The 10,724-nt window shown below is 44.8% G+C and overlaps 1 protein-coding gene across 2 annotated transcripts in view; it reads left to right on the forward strand.

The window, feature by feature from the left end:
* Window positions 1–10,603, forward strand: part of S100Z (S100 calcium binding protein Z) — a 53,816-nt gene extending 43,213 nt beyond the window's left edge. For both annotated transcript variants that reach the window (XM_017527681.2, XM_017527682.2), the window contains exons 2-3: window positions 9,600–9,793; window positions 10,184–10,603. In XM_017527681.2, the coding sequence (XP_017383170.1) occupies window positions 9,656–9,793; window positions 10,184–10,342 (297 nt within the window). In that variant the 5' untranslated portion in view covers window positions 9,600–9,655 and the 3' untranslated portion in view covers window positions 10,343–10,603. The remainder of the gene's footprint in view (window positions 1–9,599; window positions 9,794–10,183) is intronic.
* Window positions 10,604–10,724: the final 121 nt, after the last annotated feature.

Raw genomic sequence — 10,724 nt, forward strand, 5'->3', positions numbered from 1 at the left:
ACTCAGGAGGCTGAGGCAGGAGAATTGCCTGAACCCAGGAGGCGGAGGTTGCGGTGAGCCGAGACTGCGCCATTGCACTCCAGCCTGGGTAACAAGAGCGAAACTCCGTCTCCAAAAAAAAGAAAAAAGAAAAGCCTAACAAAGTAAAAAAAAATTAAAAATAGAAAAAACTTATAGAATAAAAATATAAAGAAAAAAATTTTGTACAGCTGTACAATGTGTTTGTGTTTCAAGTGTTATTACAAAAGTGTCAAAAAGTTTTTAAAATGTTAAAGCTTATAGGCTGGGCGTGGTGGCTTATAAGGTCAGAAGTTCAAGACCAGCCTAGCCAAGATGGTGAAACCCTGTCTCTACTAAAAATACAAAAATTAGTGGGGCATGGTGGCAGATGCCTGTAATCCCAGCTACTTGGGAGGCTAAGGCAGGAGAATCACTTGAATCTGGGCAGCAGAGGTTGCTGTGAGCCGAGATTATGCCACTGCACTCCAGCCTGGACAATAGAGTGAGACTCTGTCTCAAAAAATATATATTTTTTAAAGCTTATAAAGTTAAAATGTTGGCTAGGTGTGGTGTCTCATGCCTATTATCCCAGCACTTTGGGAGATTGAGGAGGGCAGATCACTTGAGATCAGGAGTTTGAGACCAGTCTGGCCAACATGGTGAAACCTCATCTCTACTAGAAATACAAAAAAATTAGTCAGGTGTGGTGGTGGGCACCTGTAATCTCAGCTACTCAGGAAGCTGAGGCAGGAGAATCACTGGAACCCAGGAGGCAGAGGTTGTAGTGAGCCAAGATTGCGCCACAGCACTCCAGCCTAGGCAACAGAGTGAGACTCCATCTCAAACAAAAAAAGAACCAAAAAAGTTACAGTAAGGTAACGTTAATTTGTTTTGAAGAAAGAAAAATGTTTGTTTTTGAGGCAGGGTCTTGCTCTTTTGCCCAGGTTAGAGTGCAGTGTAGCGATCTTGACTCACTGCAACCTCCACCTCCCAAGCTAGAGCGATCTTTCCCCCTCAGCCTCCCATGTAGCTGGGACTACAGGCATGTGCCACCATGCTTGGCTAATTTTTGTATTTTTAGTAGAAACAGGGCTTCTCCATGTTGCCCAGGCTGGTCTCGAAATTCTGAGTTCAAACAATTCACTTGCCTCAGCCTACCTAATTGCTAGGATTACAGATGTAAGCCACCACGCCTGGCCATGAAAAGTATTATAATATAAATTCAGCATAGCCTACTTATGAAGTCTATGGTAGTGTACAGTAGTGTCCTGGACCTTCACATTTCTCACCAACTCACACAGAGCAACTTCCAGTCCTGCAGGCTCCACTCATGGTAAGTGTCAGCTCACTGCAACCTCTGCCTCCTGGGTTCAAGCAATTCTCCTGCCTCAGCCTCCTAAGTATCTGGGATTACAGGCATGCACCACCACTCCCGGCTAATTTTGTATTTTTAGTAGAGATGGGGTGTCTCCATGTTGGTCAGGCTGGTCTTGAACTCCTGACCTCAGGTGCTCTACCTGCCTCGGCCTCCCAAAGTGCTGGGATTACAGGTGTGAGCCACCACACCCGGCCTTTTTAAAATCTTTTATACCATATTTTTACTGTACCTTTTCTACATTTAGCTACACAAATACCATTGCATTACAGTTGCCTGCGGTGTTCAGCACAGTTACATGCTGTGCAGGTTTATAGCCTAGGAGCAGTAGGCTGTGCCATACGGCCTGGGTGTGTAGTGGGCTTACCATCTAGGTGTGTGTAAGTATACTCTAAGATGTTTACACAATGACAAAATCATCTAATGATGCATTTCTCAGAATGTATTTCTGTCATTAAGTAACACAGGACTATTTCATTTTCCCTCTTTAGGTACACAAAATAGGTCCATTACAGCATACGTGTAATGTCTACTTTGCTATTTCCACTTACTATTTTCCTGAAATTCTTTTTCGCATTTTTGTAGTCTTTATAATTCTAATTTTAAATGGCTGCATGATTTTATCTTTTTGTCAGACAAGCATGGATTTGAGTCTCAGCTCTGCTGCCACAGAGTTGTACCATTCTAGGAAAGCTTCTTCCTTTCTTTTTTTGAATACCTTTGAGTTACAACTGACACACAACAAACTGCACATGTTGAAAATCTACACTTTGATAAGTCTGACATCTCTATACACTGGTGACACCATCACCACAGTCAAGATAATAAACGTACTCACCACCCTCAAAAGTGTCCTCGCGCCCTTCTGACATCCCTCCCTCCCACCTCTCATAACAGACTCCACATGCCGTTGCTAGGAAAATGACAGAACATTTGAATTCAGTTACATAAAAAGACAAACACGGGAGACCTGAGGAGGAAGCGACTTAGCCTCCTGTGTGACTGTGGCCTTGGCCCCAGAGCAGTTCCTGGGTTAGATACCCTGGGGTGTCCTCAGTCTGAGGAGGGTGTCTGCCGGGCCCTCGTTGGCAGGATGCCTCTTCTTCACATACTTCCTGTCTTTCAGGCCCCATGACCAATGCCTCACTTATAAATAGCTTTACTCCTTTTTTTTTTTATGACACAGGGTGTGACTCTGTCTCCCAGGCTGGAATGCAGTGGCTCATTGCAACCTCCGCCTCCCAGGTCCAAGCAATCTTCCTGCCTCAGCCTCCCGAGTAGCTGGGATTACAGGTGCGCACCACCACGCCCAGCTGATTTTTGTATTTTTAGCAGAGATGGGGTTTCACTATGTTGGCCAGGCTGGTCTAGAACTCCTGTCCTCAAGTGATCCGCCTGCCTCAGCCTCCCAGAATGCTGGGATTATAGGCGTGAGCCACTGTACCCGGCCACGGTTCTTTTAAGCTCTCCCCAGATTTGATCATTTCCCCATTCTTTGCACACTATCTCAGACCTTTTGGCCCTAAGGGCTATAACTCAGACCAAAATTACAAAGTACAATGGAAATAATTAATAGAGCAAGCAAGGTACACAGGACAACCCTTCTGTGCTATAAATAGGTGTGTCCCCCCTCCTAGGATTTCATGTCACCTGTAAATTTGTGTCTCTAGCCTGACAGATTCTTGTTGAGCATTTCGACATTTTGCCTTTGTTCCTGAAAGGCTTCTGGAGGGCAGAGGCTGAGGCTGGGTTATATAAAGATAAGCCCCAGAAGAAGGGGCTTTACAAACAGGATTTCAAGCTCATTCTGGGAATTAGAGGGCTGCCAGATGCAGTACTGGAGCCTGACACTAAGGGGCAGCATGTACCCAAGGATATATTTAGCTCCGCCACAGCCCAGCAGAAACAAAGAGAAAATTACCTAGCTTTTAAACTCCAAGAGCACAAGATGCAGAGACCGCATTTTCATCTCTTGAATCAAATTACAGCATTACAATTTTCAATGTCTATTCTATTAAGAGTTTCGCCTGCCAGTTGAGTTCTCTGAGTAAATTATTTTTTGGTTAAATATGGTTCAAATATAATACTGCTGAGACCTATGTACTCTGTAAGATTTACTGATTTTGGTGCCTCTATAACTTCTAACTTCAACAACTTAACCCAATAATATTTAATTCCAAATTCAAACTCTCCCCCCTTTTTCTTTGAGATGGAGTCTTCCTGCAACACCCAGGCTGGAGCGCAGTGCTGAGATCTGGGCTCATGGCAACCTCTGCCTCCCGAGTTCAAGCGACTCTCCTGACCCAGACTCCCAAGTAGCTGGGACTACATGCACGCCACCATACCCGGCTGATTTTTGTATTTTTAGTAGAGATGGGGTTTCACTATGTTGGCGAGGCTGATCTTGAACTCCTGACCTCAAGTGATCTGCCTGCCTCGGCCTCCCAAAATGCTGGGATTACAGCCACCACATGTGGCTCAAACTCTTTATATTAATTGACATGACTATTGTCTGTCTGTATGTTTCTCTTTCTCTCCCTTTCTCCCTTTGATGAAGCAAATTTTTATGTGGAATAAAGGCAGTCAAATAATTATTTGGTAGTCAAACTAGACAAGGCTCAACTGTTGGGAAATCTTACAGTTCCCTCTCTGATTTGTTCATGAATCCACCCATTAGTGAGGATTTCTGAGCACTTCCCTGTGTCTGCTCCTGTGTGAAATGCTGTGAAATGAAAAGATGAACCGCATACCAACCCTGACATCAAGGAACTCATTGGATGTTTGGAGAATGGGAACACAGGGCAAACAAAGAAACATGATATTGGGAATGTATGGTAAATGCAATGATGAAAAAGACAAAGATGAGGTAGGGAATAGGAGCAGACAGAGAAGGCACCTATCAGAGATGGGGGATGCGGGTGGGTGGTTGGGAGGAGAGCAGGAAAATGTCCAAGAGGAGATGACATTTGAACTCATCTTAAAGGAGTAGACAGAATTAGCACTCCAGGCAGCGGGCTCAGAATCTGCAAAGGCATGGAAGAACGGGAGCTCCCAACACCGTGGTCAGTTTGCAGGCCGGGCCAGGCCTTGGAATGGCCAGGAGCATGGGTGTTGATTCGTGTTTAGATCAGCTTCTTTGACAGCAGAATAGAGGTAAGAATGGAGGGGGATGGTGGAAATTAGAGAGAGCAGTAAGGAAGCCACTGCAGTAATAGAGACCAAAAATTATGAGTCAGTCACCACTGACTCTGGTGAAGAATGGTGGAGAGAAGTGGGCCAGTTTAGTTGGTATTTAAGAACTGTGGCTGGGTACAGTGGCTCACGCCTGTAATTCCAGCACTTTGGGAGGCCGAGGCAGACAGATCACTTGAGGCCAGGAGTTCAAGACCAGCCTGGCCAAAATGATGAAACCCCGTCTGTACTAAAAACACACAAAATAAGTAGCCCAGCATGGTGGTGCACACTTGTAATCCCAGCTACTCAGGAGGCTGAGGCAGGAGAATTGCTTGAACCTGGGAGGTGGACGCTGCAGCGAGCTAAGATCCTGCCGCTGCACTCCATCCTGGGCAACAGAGGGAGACCCTGTCTTCAAAAAAAAAAAAGAATTATGACAGAAGCTGGTGTGACCAAGGAACTGGATGTTTGAGATGACTGAGGGGTAAGTTTTGCTGAAGTCCTGTGAGATAAAGGAGCAAATGTAAAAGACGTATTTGCTGGTTTCTGCTTGCCAGTGTAATTTCACAAGCCCCTGACTCTGCGTAGACACCCAGCTCTCCAGAAAAAACAGTTTGAAGACAAAACAGGATACAGAACACAGTCCCGTGTCTTGGCTGAGGCATCGCCTTCCTTAATAGGTAAATAAGCCTAGTTCATGCCTTTTCCTATACATAACATAACGTCTGATAGGGTTAGGGATGATGCCTCTGTAATCTATAACCAGATGTACTCTTACACACAAACCTTGATGTGATTCTGCTTTAATGTAACTTCTGCAAGTTTGTGACTTTGTATGTAGTGAACCCCTAAGGCCTGTACAGAAGCCGTGGGCTGAGCTACCTTGCTGGAGCTTATCATAAGTGGATTCAAAGATGTTCTGATTGGCAATTTGTTGAAAGTGTTAAGCACTGTCTAAAGACCTTACTGGAGCAGTCGCACAAAACCCCCCTGAAGGGATGCTCCCAGGCCATAGACCTTGGTCTATAGTCCTCAGTGAGATTTCTGAGTACAAGTAGTTTTAACTTTCTAAAAGCTTGATGTTTTCTTTCTTTAGTGGACAGTGCAAATTGAGTTTGAAATGCTTGTGGGACATTCAGGTAGAAATGTGGTCCAGCAGGCTGTTGGATGGATGGTTCTGGAGCTTAGCAGAGAGATCTGGATCAAGAAATATAATCTTGAGAGAGACTGAAATTATAGGAGTAGCCGAGACCACAGGGGGAACAACATTTAAGAGCTGAAGAGGGGAAAGTACATTAAAAAATGAGCAGGAGGCTGCAGTGAACCATTATTACACCACTGCACTCCAGTCTGGGTGACAGAGTGAGACTCCATCTCAAAAATAAATAAATAATAAACTAAACGGTAACCTGCCACCTTGGGCACACTTTCTCAGGACCTCTTGAAACAGTTCCCTAGGCCATGGTCACTCATACTAGCTCAAAAGGAACCCGTTTAAATATTTCACAGCAGCAATGTGAGGTGGCTAAAGCCTATAATCCTAGCAGTTTGGGAGGCCAGGCAGAATGATCACTTGAGGTCAGGAGTTTAAGACCAGTCTGGGAAACATAGGGAGACCCCATATCTACAAAAAAAAAAAAAATTAGGCATGGTAACACATGCCTGCTGTCCCAGATACTCAAGAGGCTGAAGCAGGAGGATCGTTTGAGCCCAGGAGGTTGAGGTGCAGTGAGCCATGATTGTGCCACTGCATTTCAGCATGGATGACAGAGCAAGACTCAGTCTTAAAAAAGAAAATAAGGCTGGGTGTGTGGTGGCTCATGCCTGTAATCCTAGCATTTTGGGAGGCCAAGGCAGGTAGATTGCTTGAGCTCAGGAGTTCAAGACCAGCTTGGGCAATATGGCGAAACCCCATCTCTACTACATGTAAAAATACAATAAAAATAAAAGTTAGCTGGGCATGGTGGCATGAACCTGTAGTCCCAGCTACTTGGGAGGCTGAGATGGAAGAATCATCTGAGCCCAGGAGATGGAGGCTGCCGTGAGCTGTGATGGTGCCACTGCACTCCAGCCTCGGCAACCAGAGTCAGATCCTGCCTCAATAATAATAATAAATAAAGAAGCCGGGTGCGGTGGCTCACGCCTGTAATCCCAGCACTTTGGGAGGCCAAGGCGGGTGGATCACGAGGTCAAGAGATCGAGACCATCCTGGTCAACATGGTGAAACCCCTTCTCTACTAAAAATACAAAAAATTAGCTGGGCATGGTGGCGCGTGCCTGTAATCCCAGCTACTCAGGAGGCTGAGGCAGGAGAATTGCCTGAACCCAGGAGACAGAGGTTGCGGTGAGCCGAGATCGCGCCATTGCACTCCAGCCTGGGTAACAAGAGCGAAACTCCGTCTCAAAAAAAAAAAGAAAAAAGAAAAGAAAAGAAATATTGTATAGAATTTGTTTTTTACATTCTCAGTAGGTGCTATGGTTATCTCCATTTAGACTGACGGGGACACCGTGGCATAGGGTGCTAACTGACCAGCACAGGATCACACAACTAGTTATGGCAGAGGTGAGAGTTAAAGCCAGTTTGTTCATGCTTTTAGTCACCATGATACTGCCTCCACACAGAAAAAATTAACAAAGGGGTGACTACTAGGGTAGGGAATGGTGAGAGAGAATTTTACTATTTCATACTCTCAAGTATTCAAAAAGTTCTTTACCATATGCATTATTACCTTGACAACGAAAACTAGTTTGATTTTTTTTTTTTTAGATGGAGTCTCACTCTGTCACCCAGGATGGAGTACAGTGGTGTGATCTCGGCTCATTGCAACCTCTTCCTCCTGGGTTCAAGCGATTCTCTTGCCTCAGCCTCCCGAGTAGCTGGGACTACAGGCACACACCACCACATCCGGTTAATTTTTGTATTTTTAGTAGAGAAAGGGTTTCACCATCCGCTTGCCGCGGCATCCCAAAGTGCTAGATTACAGGCTTGAGCCACTGTGCCTGGCCTCAAATCTGAAAACTGCGTGTTAGGTAGACAGTGAACACCTCCTGGGGGCCTTGCGGGGAGGTTGCAGTGGAGGGCTTGGGCAGCAAGGCCAGGGGCAGATGTGATGGTTGAGGTTACGTACTGAATCGTTGAAGGGAAATAAAAAGGAGATGCCGGCTTGCCTTCCATATAATTAAGTTTCAGTCCTGAGAGAACAGACAGCATTTAAAAGCACAGTGGCCAATATCTGGCTTTGGTTTTTACATGGGCTCTTTCTTTATTAAGTCTCTCTCACTTGGAAATCTGTGGTGGATTCCTGCATGCACAGCTGCTCTGGGGTTTATTTCAATTTTTTTAAATTAGGTATTACATTCCTATAACTGAAAAAATTAAAACCAGTTAAAATAGCATACACTGGGAAGTCTTACTCCCAACCAGTCTGTTCTGCCCTTTCCTGCTTGTCCCTTAATTCCAGCACTTTGGGAGCTCCCAACAAGTATTAGTATTATGCTTTGTTTCCTTTCAGTGACTCCTTGGGTAACTGCCAGCACACACACATGTATTATTTCTTTTTTTTTTTTTTGAAGCGGAGTTTCACTCTTGTTACCCAGGCTGTAGTGCAATGGCACGATCTCTCGGCTCACCGCAACTTCCGCCTCCTGGGTTCAGGCAATTCTCCTGCCTCAGCCTCCTGAGTAGCTGGGATTACAGGCACGCACCACCGTGCCCAGCTAATGTTTTGTATTTTTAGTAGAGACGGGGTTTCACCATGTTGACCAGGATGGCCTTGATCTCTTGACCTCGTGATCCACGCGCCTCGGCCTCCCAAAGTGCTGGGATTACAGGCGTGAGCCACCGCGCCCAGCATATTATTTCTTTTTTACACAGTTGGAAGCACAGCTTTGTACCTTTCTACATCAGTGCATTGAGTACTTCCTCTTTTTTATTTTTTTTGCAACTGCCCTTTGGGTTAATTGAATCTACTATGAGTTTACTCCCCTGTCCTTGCTATTGGCTTTCTTGAGGTGTCTCCAGGTTGGAAACAGTGTTTCTTTTTTGCTCCTCTATTTTTAGAGTTCTTCCCTGTCATCAACTTCCTAGCAACTAACTGCATTTCTACCACACTCCCCTAATGAGAGATAAGGGAAGGCTTCCTCTTGCCTTCTCTTTGCCCTCTCACCTAATTCACCCAATGAGCACCAGCCTTTTTCAATGACCCTTGGGGCAGTAGCTCACACCTGTTCATTCTGGTGATTAAATACAGAGCAGAGGCACCTTCATTTGAATCTCTTGTCACTGGCAATTTTCATCTTGGAAGCAGGTGTGCTGGGAAGAACTTCCTCTCCCCCTCCAGGTATAAATGCTTACAGTTTATTGGTAAACAACCGTTGACAGAGCTGTGTATCTGTTGAACAGGTATGAAGTTAGGTATTTTCCTTCTTATTTTTATTTATTTTTAAATTATCTCTCTTTCTCTCTCTCTCTCTCTCTATATATATATATATATATTGTTGTTGTTGTTTGAGACAGTCTTGCTCTTGTTGCCCAGGCTGCAGTGCAATGGAGCGATCGCAACTCACCAACCTCCACCTCCCAGGTTCAAGCGATTCTACTGACTCAGCCTCTCGGGTAGCTTGGATTACAGGCATGTGCCACCACAAGCGGCTAATTTTGTATTTTTGGTAGAGACTGGGTTTCTCCATGTTAGTCAGGCTGGTTTTGAACTCCTGACCTCAGGTGATCCGCCCGCCTCAGCCTCCCAAAGTGGTGAGATTACAGGCGTGAGCCACTTATATTTTAGTTTGAATCTGTACCTGTTATCTGCTTGCCTTACAAAATATGCTGAAGCTGCTACCTATTGGGGGTATAGGGATTAGAGAGGAGAAACAATTCACCTGCAAAGCGCTTATTTGCAGCTTGCCCTAGCCTGTGTGGGACACTCCTTAATGAAAAACTATTACGTTTTTAACAACCATCACTTGTGTAGCGGGCTGACTCAGGGGATTGTAATATTCTATTTTAATGAAAGTGTTGGTGTTTCCTCATCTGTTTATTTTGAACAAGTGTCTTCTCCCTGAGTTTGGTGGCCTGCTTCTGGAGTGCTCAGCTCTGCTGCCGACATGCCCACCCAGCTCGAGACGGCCATGGACACCATAATTAGAACCTTCTACCGCTATTCTTCCAAGGAAGGGGACAGATTCAAGCTCAGCAAGGGGGAACTGAAACTGCTCCTGCAACAGGAGCTCACGGAATTCTCGGTGAGTCAGGCCTTTTCTGCTGCATATTCAGTTGAGGGCCGATGGGGTGCAGATTCCAGGACAGCCTTTAGGTTCATACTCTTCTATGTGGCTCTCAACCTGTGATGTCCAGTACATGTTTTTTAGCATCAGTCACTCACTTGGGTCAGCTGCTGTTTGCTTTTCTTGGTTTCTAGGTCTGAGCCAGGATTATACGGACCCGGGGCAGGGAACTAGACTCATTTAGAGTTTGTGGCTGGTTTACATCTACCTGTCAATAGGCTCTTAGAAGTGTCTTTAGACGCTATACATGGAAATTAGGAATTTAATGTAAATAAAAGGAAGATGCAATTTCAGTTACCATCATGAACCTCAGAGCCTGGGAATTAGAAATTTCCTTTCTCATTTTAGTGCCAAAAGGATCCCCAGTTAGTTGATAAGATAATGCAGGACCTGGACGCCAATAAGGACAACAAAATGGATTTTAATGAATTCCTGGTCATGGTGGCAGCTCTGACAGTTGCTTGTAATGATTACTTTGTAGAACAATTGAAGGAGAAAGGAAAATAAAGATAATGAGCTCATCTAAAGGTACAGATATGTCTGAAGTTATATACTTAATGTTCATTTATACCCTTTAGATCTATAGACCCAGTAATGTCATTTGTAGCTATAATATACGGTGCATATATTAGTAATTAATTGCTACTATTGAATTATGTGTTCCTTAAAATGCTGACTTTACGTAAATATTCCAAATCTCATATGCCCTACTTGATATTTGCCTACATTAAGAGGTTATGGCCGGGCGTGGTGGCTCACGCCTGTAATCCCAGCACTTTGGGAGGCTGAGGTGGGCGGATTGAGTTGTCAGGAGTTCGAGACCAACCTGACCAACATAGTGAAACCCCATCTCTACTAAAAATACATAAATTAGCTGAGTGTGGTGGCA

Source organism: Cebus imitator, unplaced genomic scaffold (assembly GCF_001604975.1).
Source record: "Cebus imitator isolate Cc_AM_T3 unplaced genomic scaffold, Cebus_imitator-1.0 Scaffold50, whole genome shotgun sequence".
Taxonomy (NCBI): Eukaryota; Metazoa; Chordata; class Mammalia; order Primates; family Cebidae; genus Cebus; species Cebus imitator.